Raw genomic sequence first — 21,177 nt, forward strand, 5'->3', positions numbered from 1 at the left:
TTTAACATACTTATCATTCATGAATATTTCATTTAAAAATTTAATTAAATAAAAACAATTTTTATTCAAAATTGATTTTTTTAATTCTTTTTTATACAAAGAGAAGAAAAGATTACTCACGAGATGGCGCTGCAATCGTTTATTTAAATTCAAAAAAATAATTAAGTTTAAACATTTTATTATTTACACCTTAAATATAAAGTTAAATCAATGTTACACTAATAATTTATGTAAAGGTATGGCTGAAATATCACAAAATGCAACAATAACTCTTTAAGATAATCCTCCAGATCTAAAAGTTGTTTAAATACAATTTTTTTTAATCCAATTTGCAACGTGACTAGTACACTTAAAATTAATATTAATTAATAAACCTTATTATTTACCCTGAGAAGAACACATTAATTGGTAACAAAAATAATAATGTAATTGGGGGAAATGCATGTTTTTAAGTACATTTTTTTAATAAAAACTTTTAAACGCAAAAAGTGTTGTTAAAATAGTTAAAACTACATTACTTTGAACAACAAATCCTTTTCCATTATAAGAACGAACCGGGGACTGTCTTAAAGTAACGGTTCTTCCGTTTAAAGGTTGCACCTTTCTGAAATTTAACGTTAAAGGTCCTTCTTCGGACCAAATTGATTCAAAATGGGTGTATTGGTCGGCGGAAATTGGTAAAGGTTTTCGAAAAAGGGTCCAAGTAACTCCTTCGTTACATCCAGGGGTTGTTAAAGAACCCTGATACCTAAAATAATCTGATGTGTGCCTTGGAAGGAAACTTTTCGGTGAAATCATTCTTTCTAAGGCGACTTCTTGCGATGGATTCTTCTCAACTCTATCCATTACTTCAACTAAAGGAATGAAATCATCGTCGTCATCAAGAGATATTTCGAAAAATACACCTAAAACCGCAATTCCTTGGGATTCTGCTGCTTCTGTTAAGCTCGAGTACTTTGTTGAGTAATGCACTAAATGCATTTCAAGAGGGAAACTAAAATTTAAAAAAAAAATTAATTAAAATAAATATAAAAAATTAAATTTAAATGTTACCTTTCCCCGTTAACTGTATGTTCTGATTCCCAATGGAAATGGATGTGATCTAAGATGTATTTATCGTTTAACCCACCTCCAGTAATTATAGGGGCTCCATCTGTACCATTTAGTAAAGTAATTGCAACTAAAATTATTAAAATACGTTAGTTTATATGATTAATTAATTTAGATGTTTTGTTACTAGAATGTCCGTTATTTTTTACTCTTCCTTGGTAAGCTTTGTCGTAATTTTCGAAGATAAATGCTGAATACACTCGATCTGTTGTTTTGGATGGAATTAAATCTATTGGGGATTGAGCAGATCCAGTTTGGCACACTCCAGGCCAAGAATCTTTAAAGAAAAACAATTTTTATTAAATGTTACTAATTGTAAGTGTCTTACTACGTAAGTGCTTTGTTATTATTCAACGACGTATTTTTAAAATTTCTGTGTATGTACTATATGTAATTGAGCTTTTGAAAATAAATTGTTATTGAATATAGGTATAGAAAGTGCAGAAATAATTATTCGAGCGGCCGAGAATTGCAAGAAATTATAGATAATTTATCAGATATAGAAGAAAATATTGTCGACTTTGGCGATGAAAGTGAAGGCGAGAATGAATTTATTCAGGAAGGCGATCACAATAGTGGATCCGAACAATCCATGGAATTATCACATAAACAAGAAGAAGACTATCAGTTTTATGTGGGTAAAGACATAGATACAATTTGGAAATGTACTCCTGTAGCTGTTTCTAAGAAAACAAAACATAAAAATATTGTCAAAGTGATGCCTGGGTACAAAGAATTAGCAAAAAATGTGTTAAATTGTTTAGAGTCGTTTTTTATGTTTGTAACCAAGGACATGATTGACAATATTGTATCTTACACAAATATATATATTGAGAATAGAAGATCAGAAATTGTCTACCAAAGGAATAGAGATTGTAAATTAACTTGCCGTATCAAAATTCAAGCTTTGTTGGGAGCACTGTTCATTATTGCGGTAAAGAAAGGAAATCATAAATGTAAATAAATTATGGACCAACGATGGCACTGGAATGATAAGACTGAGGGCTGCATTTAGTTATAAGAAGATTTTTGTTTCTACTTCGCGCTTTACGTTGTGACTATGTAAGAACTAGAAAAGATCGAGAAAAAACTGATAAATTAGCCGTATCAGAAATATTTACTATAGTTTTGTGAAGAATTGCATGAATAGTTACAGTTTGGGAGAATTTGTTACAATAGATGAGATGTACAATATATGCCACAGAAACCAGCCAAGTATGGCATAAAAATGTATGATCTGTGTGATAGTAAGACCTTCTATGCTTGGATATTTAAGATATATTGTGGAATTCAACGTGATGGATCTTACAAGACATCCAATAAACCGTTCGACATAATCCAGAGGTTGGTGAAATCGATAAGAAATTCTAATCGAAATATAACAACCGATAATTACTATACTAGCTATCCTTTGGCTGTTTATCTTCTGGAAAATTGTCCTATGTTGATTGGTACGATGAAGAAACATTCCGACATTCCAACATTATATCATAACAATACAGAAGAAGGCTACCGTCCTATCACTTTATTACCTGTGATCAGAAAAATATTTATCTATACACCAATTCGGCTTCAGACCTAAGTAATCCACAATCCATCCTTTAATTGATCTCACGAACAACATTCAAGCTATCAAAATCCAGTACAAGAAAACTGCGACTTTTCAAACGATGTTTTGCCATTGTACTGGCAAAACCACACAGTAAAATTTTTTTTTTTTTTAATTACTTTATTTTTATCCACAAATTCAGATTTTACAATAATATATATAGGGTGCCATTTAAAAAATTGGTCGTGACCTTCATATAACCTCGAAAATAAGGTCAAGGTCAAAAATGTTATCGTCATATGGTTTCCCTCTTCGCACAGAACAACTTTTATTTCATTTTACATAAAAATGAACCGTTTACGAGATAATCGCTTGTCCCACGTTAAATGAACCAGCCTGTATAAGTTCCTTCAACAACACGATATGGATCTCTTAATGTTTGTGGAAACTGAGATGAGAACCGACCAAAAGATATGCTATAACAACTGGCAGATAATATAGCGCAATGGATGTAAAAGAGATGGAACAAGAGGTGGATCTATAATACTAATGAATCCAGAAAATCCTCTCGGTAAAGCAAATGCTCCATTCTTGAATAGACCTTTCAATAAATGTCTCTACTGCATCATCCCATTCAACTCAGAACTTATTCATATCTTCCTTGATATATCCAACCTCATTCTCCCCTTGAAAAAAATATGTTCCACAAAGCGTCGCAATATAAATACTAACCACCATGTGTAACGCAACAAAATTTGCTGCGCTGACACACTGATACTAGCGCACCTAAGTGAGTTAGCGCAATGTATCAACTCAATTGCGCCATAACACAGTTGCTGCATGCATCACATCTATCTCTCGCTGGTCAATTGCGCCGGTACCGCCTGCTGTCTCGTTCCAAGTTCTAGCAAATGAAGGTTTTATACGTGATTAAGGGCTGGAATGTTCACTGACATACATATTTGTAAATCTTCAAGCCACACCGCCGTGCTTTACTACGCCAAGGGTGGCGCATTTGAGTTGACTCATTTTAAAATTGGGTATCAGCGCACGTAACACACTGTACTAAGTTAACTCAATTGCGCCGCGCAGCGCAGTGTTACACATCTCTAATAAATACGCAATAATAGTAGGTGATTTCAAGCTTAACTCAGCGAGACGTAAAGAATTCCAGTTGTTCCTGGACAACTCCAATTTTCCTGGTCTCAACGCTGGAGGTACTCATCCACATACTTGTCCAATATTTCCAAAATTCCTTCATTCCCAATCCAAATAGTGACTACGATAATAAACACCAACATTTTATAAGCGTGTGGTACACAAGATTCTTGAACATATCCAAACACAGCCATGATCAAATACGGGAAATAACTCAAGAAGAATATGACGAACATCTTGCAAAAGGAAAAAATTAATGCCACGGATCTGATCTTATAACCAAGAAGTTACTCAGATAACTTAGTTCAGAAGTACACAACACAATCCGCAACATGTTTAACTTTTGCATACAAAAATTCATATTTCCACCTATATGGAAGAAGGGCACAGTTATAAAAAGGAATAGAGAGGGGTTTCTATAAGGTTGATCTGATCATTCATTAGTAATATTTTCGGGTCATCTCTACGTTTGTCGATTTCGAATTGTTCGAGTAAGTCGAGTTTATTACCTTTGTTACATACGTGTATAAGGGTGGAATTTTTGAAGTCGATGTTGTGTCCTGTTTCAAATCTATGCTTATACAGGATGTATCTGAATGACGTGCCCAAACTTCAGGGGGTGATTCTTTAGGCAATTTTAAGGGTACTTTCTCATATAAACTATCAGCGATTTCGACTCCCCTGTGGAGCTACGCCCTTTCAAAAATGGCGAAAAATTTTGGTTTATTTTTTTTCCCGAAAACCATTAAAATGAAATTTGGGAAATATGTTTAGCTTATAATAGGGCATGTTTCGAGCCTATTTGTACAGGGTGTCCCAATTTCGATGTCCGCATAGGCTATCTCCGAAACTAAAAGAGATAGAAAAAAAGTAGCTTACATGTCATGATCTAGTTTTTCGAGAAAATGCTAATACCGAAAACTCCGCACAGCTATCGTCTTTTGTTTTCGCCCTATCGGCAAAAACTGAAAATTTTGCAAAAACGACAATCGCGAATATCTCACTTATTATCAAAGATAGAGTATTATAAATAAAACATTATATGGGCAACTTTTTACGAAGAATTCAGTGGCGAAGCTAGAATTTTTTTCCCATCTTTTATTTTCGAGATTTTAGACGTAACTTTATTTTTTTAAATGGAAACCATAGTTGGCTATGACTTAAAATAATTTGGTATTTTCTTCTGATAACAAATATATATAGTTTGTGGGGTATATTTCTTATAGTTATTGAATAATTAACAAAAATTCATTTTGTTCTATCTAAAACTAATGTATGTATTTAACAGATAATGTTGCTATGGTGATAACCATACATACTATGATGGAACATAATGTTTGAAATAATTGCCAAAGCTTGTATTTAAAAATTCGATAATAACTCTGGCATTATGTGCTGGTACGATGTACCAGCATGTTAAGTGTCAAAGTATAACAAAACTGAATAAAACTTTACAATGAATTTCGAAAATTATGAAAAATTTAACATGATGGAATGCTATATGTTATCAGATAAGAATGCGACGTTAGCCGCGGAATTTTATTTCACAAGATATCCTGAAAGAAGATAACCGCACGTAAGAACCTTCAGTCGGTTAGCAGAAAATTTAATAGATATTTGGTCCTTCCCCAAACCACATGCAAAAACATACCAAAATGACCTGCAAGAGAAATTGCAACAAGACGTGTGACCCAAAAGCCGCTGCTCCCGAATATGAAAGAAAAATAAATATAAACCATAAAAACTTAAACTCAGGGAAATACCTTAATATATTAAGGCAGCAAATTGAGCCTTTAGTCAACAACTTGCCACTAAATATGTCTCAAATGATATATGCCAGATATGCCACATAATGCCAGAGTTGTTAGTGAATTTTTAAATACTACTACAAATTCAAGGACAGTAGAGTCTAACAGGACTGCTACATCCATTGTTGTGACAACCTACCCGCAAACTACGTCACACCATATTCCACGCCCAGCTGTTATTATGGTCTATGCGTTTGCTGTGTGTTTTTAGCGGTTATATCCTAGATGTATTCATATTAGTTTTGAAGTTTTATGTTTTAGACGTATTAATGTCTATCATATAACCTCTAAAAACACAGACAGTTACCAGGCGTGGCAAATAGTGTGACGTAGAGTGCGGGCAACCAACCCGTAGTCGACTACAAAAATACAATGGATGTAGCAGTCCTGTTAGATTCTACTGTCCTTGCTACAAACTTTGACAATAATTGGAAACAATGCTTTCCCTGATGGTATGGTTATCACCATAACAACATTAAGTTTTAAATACATACAATAGTTTTAGAAAGAGCAAAAAAATTGATACATTATATTCCATCATAGTATGTATGGTTATCACCATAGCAACATTAACTTTTAGATACATACATTAGATTTAGATGGAACAAAATGAATTTTTGTTAATTATTCAATAACTATAAGAAATATACCCCACAAACTATATATATTTGTTATCAGAAGAAAATAACAAATTATTTTAAGACATAGCCAACTATGGTTTCCATTTAAAAAAATAAAGTTACGTCTAAAATCTCGAAAATAAAAGATGGGGAAAAAATTCTACCTACGCCACTGAATTCTTCGTAAAAAGTTGCCCATATAATGTTTTATTTATAATACTCCATCTTTGATAATAAGTGAGATATTCGCGATTGTCGTTTTCGCAAAATTTTCAGTTTTTGCCGATAGGGCGAAAACAAAAGACGATAGCTGTTCGGAGTTTTCGGCATTAGCATTTTCTCGAAAAACGAGATCATGACATGTAAGCTACTTTTTTTCTATCTCTTTTAGTTTCGGAGATAGCCTATGCGGACATCGAAATTGGGACACCCTGTACTTTCAATCCTCCCTTCTAAGTTACTAAACATAACCACCCCCGTTCAATTTTTGTCTAGATCTTTTTTATGACGATGATAAATACGTATAGATAAAACAGATAAGATAAATACACGTTTTCTACCAAGATTTTTTCATTAAAAATTCATTCCAACATTTGATCGACAACCCTGTTGTTGAACGGGCAGTGTTTGCTTTATTATTTTTTTTCTCAAAAATTAGTCGTTTTTTGGAAAAATTTTAGAGACAAAAAAGTTTTAGGATACTTTCATCTACCTATGTAATTTTTTTTTAATGTATTTACCATCTGCATAAAAAAAATTTTGCACAAATGTAAAGGGGGTGGTTCCGTTTAGTAGTTTAGAAGGATAGGTTGAAAGTACAAATAGGGTGAAAACGTGCCCTACTACCAGTTAAACATATTTCCCAAATTTCGTTTTCCTAGCGTTTATGGTTTTTGAGAAAAAAAAAATAAACCAAAATTTTCCGCCATTTTTGGAGGGGTGTAGCTCCTTACGGGAGCCCAAGTCGCCCATGGTTTATATATCAAAGTACCCTTAAAATTGCCTAAAGAATCACCCCCTGAAGTTTGGGCATGTCATTCAGATACACCCTGTATATTTGAATTATTTTTTGTTTTGTGTTCTGCTAGTCGTTTTGATAATTTTCTGCCTGTTTGTCCGATATATATAGCTTTGCAGTTGATACATGAAATAGAATAGATTACACTGCAGTTGTGTGTTTCCTCTTTATTCTTCTAACTGCTTAATAATTTAAGAATGCTGTTGTTAGTTTTATAGCCACCTTTAATTTCTTATTTAATACAAACAGACGCTTTAAGAGTTTAATTTCAACTTTCCAAACATTGTTATTATTTTTTTGTTTTTGTAGTTTTGTTAATTGTTATTGATTTTTTTACACGGAAACTATTAACTTTAAGGAAAATACTAATGAGACAAAAAAGTACCAATAAATAATGAGCTTTACAACCCTTATTTTTGTATGTTAATATTCGATAGCGTTCAATTTTGAGAGCTCATAGCTCGAAAACAAAAGAGTGGCGACGCTACGTTTATATAAAAAATTACACTAGTCTACAAAAAAAAATCATAAAATGTACATCTGACGCCACTGTATTTTTCTTATGTGTTTGGTCCCCTAAACTCAAAAATCACATTTAAAATTTTTTCTATGGATACGTTTTGGAGCTATGAATTTTTTTTTTTTTTTTTTAGAGGTACTTTGACTATTTGCACCATATCTCGAGTTAGAGATGACCGATCTGGTGGTGCTATTCATCAAACTAAAGAGTATTGTATAGCCAATAAATGGTATTAATGCTTATTCCAATCGGTTCGGTAGTTTTAAAACAATGGCCCATAATATGTGAAAAAAAGGATTTTTTTAGACAAAATGTGAACCAAAAATTCATTCAATATCCGTGTAGAGTCGCAGAAAAATTCTTTTTTACCTTCTACGTAAAGGTTGCTCTTTTTAGAAGACAATAAGGTACGCAGGATGAGAATCGGTGGAGAAATTACCAAAAATTATGATCTTCTATATGTGAGAGCACAGCTTTTTCTTGTACAAAAAATTCCGCGCAACTAGACCGTTAGAAATTTTTAGGTTTCATGTTCATACGTTTCTGAGATTTTACGTGTAGGAGCTATTCATCCCAATCTTTCGATTTAAAATAATTTCAAGATGGCTGCCACATCTAGTGTACCGGAAGTGGCCTACAACTTCGTTATTTTAAACGCAATGCTGCAATTTTTATTGGATATTTGAATTGAAAAACGGTTTTTTTAATCAAAAATGACAATACAAAATTCACACGCAAAAAGAGAAACGCAAAAATTTCGTCTTATTTTTTACATACAGTTTGTACTATTACAATAGGAGGACAGTATTTACGACCAAAGCCTATAGAGAAATATCGAAATTATGATCATTTGTGAGTCAAAGTGCCAACATCCAGCTTTTCCTGTTTCTGTAATTTTTTTCAAAAAGCACGAAATACAGTTCTTCATTCAGTTTATTTTGATTGTAACACTTAGGTATTTATAAAATAGTATGCACAAGTCTTAGAAATAAGTTTGCCCCCCGCTTTGCCTTCTGTTTCTTTGAGAATCCGTCTCTCTTATGAGGAACCAGATATAGTCTCCCATCATTCCTTCATCCCAAATTCCCTGATAACGCCGCTCAATGTTCTTCATTTGTTGGTGGAATCTTTTGCCATGTTCGTCACTTACGTCACCAAGATTCTCCGGGAAGAAATTTAAGTGTGAGTGTAAAAAATGAATTTTTAGAGACATATTTACACCTGTTGGAAAAAATTAAAATAAAATTAACCGCATAACTGAAAATAATGAAATAACGTGTATTTGTAAACTGCCTGCATCCCCATAGCTTTTGAAATGTACATCGAAATTAAATTCAGAATAAAAAACGTGTCATTCCTTCATTGTTTTTTTATTCTGAATCAAAATGTCTCTTAACTCGGAACCTGCAGGGATGCCGGTACTTTACGGATACCCGGAATAATAATAATAATGATCTATACCCATTTTTGCATAATTCTGAAGCAAATTTTCAACAATTGTCTCGTAATTCGGGCTTTTATTGTTTCCAAGAAAATCAGAAACAATTAACTGAAACGAATTCCAGGCTGCAGCTTCAACGGATGATAAACAAGTTTGAAATTTGTCATCTTTTAAAAGTTTTTTTATTTGTGGACCGTTGAAAACACCTTCCTTGATTTTTGCGAATGAAAGATTTTCAAATAAGGTTCTTAAATAAGCAAACGCTTGGCCTTCTATATCCAGCGCTTTCACAAAATTCTTGAAGAGTTCCAAGTTTAATATGTAATGGCGGTAGAAGGATGTTTTCTTTTTTAATAACAGGCAAGTATTTAATGTTGCCCTCGCCGAGGGTGTGGCTTTTTCTTTCAGGCCATTGCTTCCTCTTATAATGGTGTTCCCTTGCGCGGCTGTCCCAAAGACAAAGGAAACAACAATATTTCGTGTAGCCGCTTTGTAAACCACATAACATGCCTGTGACTTTTAAATCGGCACAAACTTTCCAGTCATGGTCTTCGTAATTAAGAGATTTTAATAGTTTAACCATTGTTTCGTACGATTCTTTGGTATTTACAGCATGCGCGATCGGAATTGATGGTTTTTCATTTCGATTATGCAAGAGAACTGCTTTCAAACTTTTATTGCTATCAATAAATAACCGCCACTCGTGTGTATTATAAGGCTGGCCAAGCTCCTCGAACAAACCGGGAATGTCTTTGCAAAAGCATATGTTATCAGTTGACGTATAATACTTTGAGTAAGGCCTGTCACGGTCTCTGTAATATGTTACTTTAACACTCGTATCCAAAAAGTGATATTGCTTCATACGAGATGCATGTAATTCTGCTTTCTCCTTTGAAAGCTCCAAGTCTCTTACCCAATCATTCAGTTCTTCCTGTGTTAGAAGATGCTGTTCATGCTGTCCTTGACATTCAGTTAAATCACTTCGGAAATCTGACGTATCAGTACTTGAGGACTGAGATATAACGGAAGTTTGGGACTGAGATAAATCAGGGCAGTTGGGGATGGGAAGTGTATCTGAATGCGGAACTGGAAACGTGACAGATGGTACATTTGGATAAACCCATCGCATATTTTTCCCAATTCCGGTTTGTTTACTTAGGCAAAAGTAGCAGTAAAAAACTTGGTGTCCATTGTTCTTGAAGATTCTCAGCTCGTATTCCAAAATATTGGAGATAATTTTCTTGTACCGAATTAGTAAATTTACGTATGTTTTTCTTGACGACATATTCACCACATACATAACAGAAATTAAGGGGGTCGTTTTCACACTCAAAAATTCGTTGTCTTTTACTCATTTTATAATCAAGCATGCAATTAAACTATATTATACGATACAATTTGTGAACAACTGTTTAAGAGCCCACTTTACCAGGTCGGTCAGTTTCTGAGGGGCGCAGACGACGGACGTTCGGAAGCAACGAGGCGGAGTTTATTTTCTACTAGGCCCGACCCTTTATAGATTAAAAAAACATCGTGTTTATTTTATTACGATTCTTTTTCTCGTCGATGTTGTTAATGAAGAAATTAAACGACTTCTTCTAAATATTATTGTTTATTAACAATTTTTCTTAATTACGAATTACAATCAATCTTTTTATTGACTTTCCAATTTATTTATTATTTTGATTTTTTATTAATAATCGTAGTCGTAGCCCACCTTTTTACTACGTTTGTTTTTTTAAGTATTTTGGTTCACAACAATAAAACATTTATATCATTTTGAAACGAAAATAACATTTATAACTTCATTTTATATTAAAATAGATATATTTGCAATACAGGGAATGTGAAAAGTTCGGTACAACATTTATAAATTATATCTTTGTTGTATTATTATGCGTTCGTTTGATATACAGGTGTCTCAGAGTAACCGTGTAAGTAATTTTATTTGAAAACACAGGTAGTTACAAAAATTAAAGAAAAAATAGCTGAATAAATGTGGTTCCTTTATGAATATTATTACTTTTCATTCGAACTTTTTTAATATTTCTGTTTAAAAAATGGACTGCATGGTCTGCATCACCTTGTATAAGTAAATGAAATAATATGTAATACCTAATTAATAATAATATTAAATAATGATTGAAGTATACAAAATATGGCTAATAGTGTAATAAATAAAACAGCCCTGACTAGAAAAATCTTTAGAAAATTTTAATTTGCCATCGTTGAATAGATGCAAGCTCTTGAAATTCGCTGGACACTTCACCTCGACGATGGCATTTTCGTTTTTTATTGTTTCATTTGGACTTGCAACTAAGAATCCATACATCCTACGGATGAATAGAGCTCAAGAGCTCAAATTTTTTTAATGCAAGCCATTCATAGTCTTGGCCATGTTTAGTGTTATTATTTCTAGCAAATTTCGAGTACAAGATTGATTTAACTTTATTTAAGCAAGACGTGTCATTTCTCATCCTACATACATCACCAAATCTCGATGCAGTTAGGCACAGATACCTTTCTTGGATCCATATCTGATTGGTACTTTAGCTTCTGGTAAGAATTTGTATTTTATTTCTGTTAATGCATCCATCTTGCAAGTTTCCAATAAATTCTTCTTTCTTTTATATTCTTCGTGTGAAATGTCACTCATAAATTATAACCGAATTGCTATCATTACCCTGATCGGCTTTCGCTACCTACCTGAATTACTCTGTATACACGAGTATTTTATTTTATTGTATACAATTATTTTATAGCAGTACCACTCCGGATGATGCATCGTAATTGATGTTGTTCGAGCGTTTAGCGTTTACAGTCTTTATTCAGTCTTTATTTACTTTTCCTGAAGCTGTAACTAAATTAATTCTTCTTTACCTGCGTTCTTCATAAACTGCTATGCCATGTCACTTGCGGTTTCTTGATATTTTTGGAATGTTTTTGTTAACATAAATAACAAACACATAACAATAATTCTTCAGCCTGTGTATATCCGGTACCGACAGATAACAGAAGAGTTTATCTCAATAGACTCTTTGCTTTCTTCAGTGTAAGCTTCTTTTTTATCCCGCACATAAAACATAAAAGAAATGAGCTGCTAAGCCCTGACTCATTAATAAATTTAATGCGAGTTTTGTTGCAGTTGAATGAATTATTCTCCACCATCAGTATTTGGTTCTGCATCATTTGTATTATTTATCTTATGGTATCGCTTCAAATAATGTATCGTTTTAATTTTTACTGTGATGGTTTATTCTTTTTAAATAAGTCCTTTTTATGTGTGCCACAGTTTATACAATAAAATTAATAAAATTTAACTTACCTTTCTGAATGAATACATTTTTCAATTGAATCTCGGACTATAAAATATGAAATTTTAGATTGTATAAAAATTTATATCGTAAATTATTACCGTCTATTACTCCTTTTTCGAGAATATCTTTAAATGCTAAGGGGTAGTTTTTTAGATGAACATACTTACCCATTGTTTATAAAAACTTTACACAAACTAAATTAAACTAACACTATAGTACACAATAAAATAACAACTATTGACTATAAATTCAAAAATTTTGTTAAATTACACAATCATTAGTAGAAAATCACGGAAAATAAAGTTCAAAACGTACTTTTGGAAATGATTATTTTCTCTACCACATTAAAAAGTAATAGATAAAACAAGGAGCTTCGATGAAGAGAGTCGATGTAAGCGCCGCTCAGTCGGCAAGAGGCGGGACTAACGCGGTGGTAATACTTCGTGGGAATCTTGACGGAAAATATTCATTTTTACGCTACCTTTTTGCAATTTTAGCAAATTACAAACTATTCCTTTATAACTAAAAATTTTGAAAAAATTGATTTGAAAAATATTACTATTTTCAAGTATACTATCATGCAAGCTAAAAAAGAACGACCAAATTGTATAATATTGAGGAAAAAAACCCCTTTTTTTGGAAAACTTTAAAAATTTTCACCATGCGTTATGTAGAATTGTTAGAAGAAGCTATGTACAAAATTTCATCCAAATATTTTCATAAATAATGTATGTTTTTTGTAATTTGCCGAGCTGTATGGTAAAGTAGCCTCTTAACGCTGAATATGGAACTCGAATGAATAACTTTAGCAATCTTAGTCTCCACGAAACCTTCCCTTACGGTACAGTGGGGGTTTTTATGATGCTCACTTTTTTCTTACCATTCCGGGAAAAAACCTTTTCATTTGTCCACGAGAAACGTATTTATTTTAATATTGTTCAAGTAGGTAAAAAAAGATGGGACAAACCTGTGTGCGAAGAACCTTTGTTCTAAAACCGATAGTTTTCCAAGAATAATAAAATGCACTGGTACCTCAAATATCCTTTTTCAAGTAAACTTAATTCACTGAGTAAAACGGCAATATACGTTAGGAATACCGAAAAATATAGAAACAGGAAAAACCTGGGCATCTTCCTATTGTAAAAGTACAAACCTTATGTAAAAAATAAGACGGAATTTTTGCGGCTCTCCAAGGTGTTTAAGTGAATTTTGTATTGTGATTTTTGATTAAAAAAACCGTTTTTCAATTCAAATATCCAATAAAAATTGCAGTATTCCGTTTAAAATAACGAAGTTGTAGGCTACTTCCGGTACACTGGATATGGCAGCCATTTTGAAATTATTTTAAATCGAAAGATTGGGATGAATAGAATAGTTCCTATACGTAAAATCTCAGAAACGTATGAAACATGAAACCTAAAAATTTCTAACGGTATACTTGCGCGGAATTTCTTGTACAAGAAAAAGCTGTGCTCTCACATATAGAAGATCATAATTTTTGGTAATTTCTCCACCGATTCTCATCCTGTGTACCTTATTGTCTTCTAAAAAGAGCAAACTTTACATAGAAAGTAAAAAAGAATTTTTCTGCGACTCTACACGGATATTGAATGAATTTTTGGTTCACATTTTGTCTAAAAAAAATTCTTTTTTCACATATTATGGGCCATTAGTTTAAAACTACCGAACCGATTGGAATAAGCATTAATACCATTTATTGGCTATACAATACTCTTTAATTTGATGAATAGCACCACCAGATCGGTCATCTCTAACTCGAGATATGCTGCAAATAGTCAAAGTACCTCTAAAAAAAAAAAAAAATTCATAGCTCCAAAACGTATCCATAGAAAAAATTTTAAATGTGATTTTTGAGTTTAGGGGACCAAACTACATAAGAAAAATACAGTGGCGTCAAATGTACATTTTATGATTTTTTTTTTGTAGACTAGTGTTAGTGTTAGTTTGACAAGTACTACATCCTAGTAAAGTTTCCGGATTAAAAACTGAACCACCTGTATTATGTAATTAATTACATACGATAAATATTATAGAATTATTCACTGTAAGCGGAAAAACTCGCTACCGGGTCGATAGCTTAAATAAACATATTATATATATTTATATGTTACTAAAAAATTCAAAAAAAAATTAATGTATATTTTAATTAATAATCTAAAATCAACAAAACTTCAAACTCATGGTTTGTTTATTTTTAATCAATCAAATTCGTTTGATAAACAAAGCTTCATCCATTATTGAAAAGTTTTCGCATCAATAAGTATTTTAATCAATTCATCTTCATTTCAAAAGCATAAATTGAAAAACACCTAGATCAAAAACGTATTGTTTAACCTGGACACAATACCTCATGGTCGATATTTCCTCCTCGTTCATTTTAAATTCGTTTTGGTCGACAGCCAAAGGTTGTTGCAGTCAACAAACTGCACTCGGAAAATGTGCGCCAAAATGTATTTATAAAATAGTTGGAAATCACGAATTGATCATTTGAAAAGTTTTTAACGGTCAAAGATCAGAGAACGAAGTATTTCTTTTCGAAAACGATATTTTCTTTGACGCAGTTTAAAAAGTTTAAATGCGGTTTTAAAAACATACAACTTTTTTTCAAGAAATGTTCTAATCCGTTTTGTTCGCGCCTTTTGATGTGGTTCACTTGAAGTTTTAGTTTATGAATTTAGTTAAAAAAAATAGGCGACAAGTTTTTGATTTGGTGCCAATTTTTTTTTTTTAATTTGTTAATTTTATTAACATAAATTTATTATTTTTGATATTTTTAAAATTTTATTTTATGTGACACCCGAACAGGAATAGTTATTTCACGGTCCAACGGAAAAATTTACGATGGATATTTTCGGGTTTTGTCATAAAAATAAATTGCGAAAACTGGCAGATCGTTTTATATTTTCAGACTGTTATATTCACATTGTAATTTTTATATCTTTCCTAAAACATATATTTTACATCAAATTAACTTTACTGTCTAGTTTGAATGACAAATTACAAGATTATCAACTTTTTTATCTCAAATTGCCACTCATTGACAACTCAATTACTTGATAATCGATAATCTTTAACTGTTTAGATGTATGAGTAAGAGGAACGATTAAAAATCACTTCATAATTTTCTAATTTACTTACCAGAATCTCCATAAGACCAATTACTCCCTAAAACCAACTGAACCCCTAAAAAAAAAAAATAAAGTTTATTTCTAATTACATAATATGTATTATTAATTAAGTGTTAATAAACAAACAAAAATATTGAGCGCCAAAATGAAATGACTAATTTTGTTATGGTTATTTAAGAGTCAGCGGTCGCTAAAAAACGTAGATAATTGAATATATAAATAAATAAATCTGTCGTAAATTATGAAATTGTTGGCTGAATTACGACTCAATAAAAAAATATGGCTGAGTTGTAAATTGTTGAGGCTTAAAAAAATCGTTACTTAATCTGTGAGTTAACGGTGATTATTTCGATAGCATATTAACGAAATTATCATTGGAAAACGTTTAAGACATTTTATTTTGAAAAGGTTGGAATTATTAATTAAGAAGTGAAAAAAATTTAATTCATTAATTCATCACTTATTAAATCGTATCATGGAAATTTATAAAAACAAAGAAATTGTTCTCGATACATTAAAACTTAATCAAATTTGTTATAAAATGGTTTTTAATTCAGCTTGATACCTCATAAAAGAAAAGAGTATTATTAAAAAAATCATAACATCGATATTAGTAGGAGTAAGAAAATAATTTTCAACACATTAATTAACGAACAAATTAGCTTTAAAATAGTGTTGATTTCAATCTGATATCTCAATTAGGTATTGAGATACGAACACTCAAAGTTCTTTAATTATCAACCAATCCTCAATCAATTTAGTGTGCGTCATTTAAAAAATGGTATCATCGGGATTTATAAAAATGAAGAAATTATATTTGGTGTGTTGAATCTGTATTAAAATTGCTACAAAACGCTTCTTATTTCATTTTTATATCTCATCTCCTTCTTGAGATACGATATTTTTAAATTAAATCTTTATTAAGCGAAGACTATTATTTAAAAAAATCATAACATCGAGATTAGTAGGAGTAAGAAAATAATTTTCAACACGTTAATTAACAAACAAATTAGCTTTAAAATACTGTTAATTTTATTGTCATATCTCAATTATGTCTTGAGATACGAAGACTCAAAGTTCTTTAATTAACAACCAATCCTCAATCAATTTAGTGTGCTTCATTTAAAATATGGTATCATCGAGATTTATAAAAATGAAGGAATTATATGTGGTGTTTTGAATATCTGTATTAAAATTGCTACAAAACGCTTTCTATTTCATTTTTATATCTCATCTCCTTCTTGAGACACGATATTATATTTAAATTAAATCTTTATTAAGCGAAGACTATTATTTAAAAAAATCATAACATCGAGATTAGTAGCAGTAAGAAAATAATTTTCATTACATTAATTAACAAACAAATCAGCTTAAAAATAGTGTTAATTTCATTGTGATATCTCAATTACGTCTTGAGATACGAAGGCTTAAATTTCTTTAATTATCAACCAGTCCTCCTCAATCAATTTAGTGTGCTTCATTTAAAATATGGTATCATCGAGATTTATAAAAATGAAGGAATTGTATTTGGTGTGTTGAATCTGTATTAAAATTGCTACAAAACGCTTCCTATTTCATTTTTATATCTCATATCCTTCTTGAGATACGATATTTTTAAATTAAATTTTTATTAAGCGAAGATTATTATTTAAAAAAATCATAACATCGCGATTAGTAGGAGTAAGACAATAATTTTCAACACATTAATTAACAAACAAATTAGCTTTAAAATAGTGTTAATTTCATTGTGATATCTCAATTAGGTATTGAGATACGAACACTCAAAGTTCTTTAATTATCAACCAATCCTCAATCAATTTAGTATGCGTCATTTAAAAAATGGTATCATCGGGATTTATAAAAATTAAGAAATTATATTTGGTGTGTTGAATCTGTATTAAAATTGCTACAAAACGCTTCCTATTTCACTTTTATATCTCATCTCCTTCTTGAGATACGATATTTTTAAATTAAATCTTTATTAAGCGAAGAGTATTATTAAAAAAAATCATAACATCGAGATTAGTAGGAGTAAGAAAATAATTTTCAACATATTAAGTAACAAACAAATTAGCTTTAAAATAGTGTTAATTTCATTGTGATATCTCAATTACGTCTTGAGATACGACGGTTTAATTATCAACCAGTCCTCAATCAATTTAGTGTGCTTCATTTAAAAAATTCATATCATCGGCATTAATAAAAATGAAGAAATTGTACTTTACACATTGACACGGAATGAAATTTGCTTTAAATTGCTTTTTATTTCATCCTGATACCTCATCTATTTTTTGAGATATGATTTTTTAAAATTTAATTACTATTAACCGAACAGAGTTGTATTAAAAAAATCATAACGACGAGATTTGTAGGAATAGGAAAATAATTATTGGCAGATTAAGTAATAAATAAATTTGCTTTAAAATGCTTTTCATTGCGTTGAGATATCTCAATTAGCTTTTGAGATATGATGGTTTAAAATTCTTTTATCATCAAGCTATCCTTAACTACTACAGCGAGGTTCATTTAAAAAATTCATATCATCGGCATTAATAAAAATGAAAAAATTGTACTTCACACATTGAAACTGAATGAAATTTGCTTTAAATTGCATTTTATTTCATCCTGATATCTCATCTATTTTTTGAGATATGATTTTTTTAAATTTAATTACTATTAACCGAATAGAGTTATATTAAAAAAATCATAACGACGAGATTTGTAGGAGTACGAAAATAATTTTTGGCAGATTAAGTAATAAATAAATTTGCTTTGAAATGCTTTTCATTTCATTGAGATATCTCGATTAGCTTTTGAGATATGACACTTTAAAGTTCTTTTATCATCAAGCTATCCTTATCTACTACAGCGAGGTTTATTTAAAAAATTCATATCATCGGCATTAATAAAAATGAAGAAATTATACTTTACGCATTGAAACTGAATGAAATTTGCTTTAAATTGCATTTTATTTCATCCTGATATCTCATCTACTTTTTGAGATATGATTTTTTTAAATTTACTTATTATTAACCGAATAGAGTTGTATTAAAAAAATCATAACGACGAGATTTGTAGGAGTAGGAAAATAATTTTTGGTAGATTAACTAATAGATAAATTTGCTTTAAAATGCTTTTCATTTCGTTGAGATATCTCAATTAGCTTTTGAGATATGATGGTTTAAAATACTTTTATCATTAACCTATCCTTAACTACTACAGTGAGGTTCATTTAAAAAATTCATATCATCGGCATTAATAAAAATGAAGAAATTGTACTTTACACATTGAAACTGAATGAAATTTGCTTTAAATTGCTTTCTATTTCATCCTGATATCTCATCTATTTTTTGAGATATGATTTTTTAAAATTGACTTATTATTAACCGAATAGAGTTGTATTAAAAAAATCATAATGACGAGATTTGTAGGAGTAGGAAAATAATTTTTGGCAGATTAAGTAATAAATAAATTTGCTTTAAAATGCTTTTCATTGCGTTGAGATATCTCAATTAGCTTTTGAGGTATGATGGTTTAAAATTCTTTTATCATCAAGCTATCCTAAACTACTACAGCGAGGTTCATTTGAAAAATTCATATCAACGGCATTTATAGAAATGAAGAAATTGCACTTTACACATTGAAACTGAATGGAATTTGCTTTAAATGGCATTTTATTTCATCCTGATATCTCATTTATTTTTTGAGATATGATTTTTTTAAATTTAATTACTATTAACCGAACAGAGTTGTATTAAAAAAATCATAACGACGAGATTTGTTGGAGTAGGAAAATAATTTTTGACAGATTAAGTCATAAATAAATTTGCTTTAAAATGCTTTTCATTGCGTTGAGATATCTCAATTGGCTTTTGAGATATGATGGCTTAAAGTTCTTTTATCATCAACCTATCCTTAACTACTACAGCGAGGTTCATTTAAAGAAATCATATCATTGGCAATTATAAAAATCAAGGAATTATACTTTACACATGGAAAATGAATGAAATTTGCTTTAAATTCTATTTTATTTCATCCTGATATCCCAACTATTTTTTGAGTTATTTTCTTTTAAATTTATTCTTTATTGGAACATATTAAAATATTAAATAAAAAAATAGTAATCATCTTTAGAATAGGAACCTTTGCATTTCTAAAAATATAGTTAACAAGAAGTACATTTTGTTCTAATTAGAAATACAAAACAGGTTTCATTAATGAACATAACTCACTTTTCTTTTCAACAATTTTTTTATCATCATAAAGAATTGATACAATAAATAAGCATTACGTAACCGAACGGGTAAGAATAAGAATAAAAAAGTAATAATTTAAACCATAATTGCCTAATAATTTTGATAAAACATAAAAAAATTAAAATAATTAACAAATTTATTAATATTAACTACCTTGACATTTTCAAAAAAATTTCTTTTTTCGCTTTTTAGATTCATTAACGTCCCGAGTAATAAATATCATTTTACAATAAATATTCATAAGTCTAAAGGTATCTTTTTTGTTAAAGAAAATTGCTTGAAACTTGTTGAATAATCAACGAGAAAAGCGGTATATTTAGTCCATTCAAAGGTGCCAGGATAAAATTAACAGCGCGACATGCAACAAACATTATTGAATAACTGAAAACGTCAATGTGAAAATATTAATTTATAAAAATAAATAAGTTTAAATTTAAATTTATCTTTTAAAACTTTTATCATTAACGGAAATTGTTAAATTGTTCACTTCCAATTTCGATTTAAAATATAAAAGAGGGGGATTCAATTAAACTAAATACTTTTTTTGCACTGCATAAAAAAAATAAAGAAGAAACCTTTAAGGAATACTTTCGATTTTAAATCGTTTGAAATTAAATCTTGTTTTATTAAATTAGATTTAACTCAATTCTTTTTTTTTCTATTATGTAAAATAATACTAGTTAGTTATTAGTTACTTACCACAAGTAGTTAAAAAAAGAATTAAAAAATACAACATATTTTCTTGAACGCAATTAAAAATAGTTATCACTTAGAACTTAGTTATTGGAGTTGTTGTTGGCACAGAGACTGGCAAGGTATTGAGAGTTTTAGCTACAGGTCGTCGATATATACAAGCGAAACACCTCCTGCTACAACTATATTAATCAAAACAGATATCGCATATTTTCTGTAGATATATAGAAATTAATTCTGTTGAGAAAAAGATTTTTATTAATACATGAAATGGTTTTTAAATTTTAATGATTAAATTAACATATACAATATTATTTTTTGAATAGATTTAATTTACAAAATTTATAATATCCCCATTAAAATATTTTAAAATTAATATCTTAACTTATCTCAATTCAATAAATTAGAATTAAACTGATTTCTAAATGACCCGAAACTGTAAATCTTTCAAATCACTGATTACACTGTGAGTAAGTAAAATTTCCAGATTGATCGGAATTTTTACAAAATAAATTTTAATTTTTATTAATGGATAAGT

General features: G+C 30.3%; 1 protein-coding gene and 1 long non-coding RNA gene across 2 annotated transcripts; one reads left to right on the top strand and one right to left on the bottom strand.

The window, feature by feature from the left end:
• Positions 1-124: 124 nt before the first annotated feature.
• LOC111415231 (carbonic anhydrase-like) lies at positions 125-20,760 on the bottom strand. Its single transcript, XM_023046795.2, has 5 exons — positions 20,646-20,760; positions 15,701-15,745; positions 1,238-1,387; positions 1,054-1,180; positions 125-994 (listed from the first exon to the last, which is right to left on the bottom strand). Exons 1-5 carry the CDS (start codon positions 20,680-20,682, stop codon positions 463-465), a joined length of 891 nt encoding a protein of 296 aa, XP_022902563.2. The 5' UTR covers positions 20,683-20,760; the 3' UTR covers positions 125-462.
• Positions 10,635-12,865, top strand: LOC139429357 (uncharacterized). The gene is made up of 2 exons (XR_011640005.1): positions 10,635-11,783; positions 12,370-12,865. It is a non-coding gene; the product is annotated as an uncharacterized lncRNA (long non-coding RNA).
• Positions 20,761-21,177: the final 417 nt, after the last annotated feature.

Source organism: Onthophagus taurus, chromosome 3 (assembly GCF_036711975.1).
Source record: "Onthophagus taurus isolate NC chromosome 3, IU_Otau_3.0, whole genome shotgun sequence".
Classification (NCBI taxonomy): Eukaryota; Metazoa; Arthropoda; class Insecta; order Coleoptera; family Scarabaeidae; genus Onthophagus; species Onthophagus taurus.

Coding starts and splice junctions, on each gene's coding strand:
- LOC111415231 (XM_023046795.2), bottom strand. CDS start 20,682: ATGTTGTATTTTTTAATTCTTTTTTTAACTACTTGTG. Junction 15,746..20,645: donor TCTTTTTTTAACTACTTGTG/GTAAGTAACTAA, acceptor TTTTTTTTTTAG/GGGTTCAGTTGGTTTTAGGG. Junction 1,388..15,700: donor TTGGTCTTATGGAGATTCTG/GTAAGTAAATTA, acceptor TTTTCTTTAAAG/ATTCTTGGCCTGGAGTGTGC.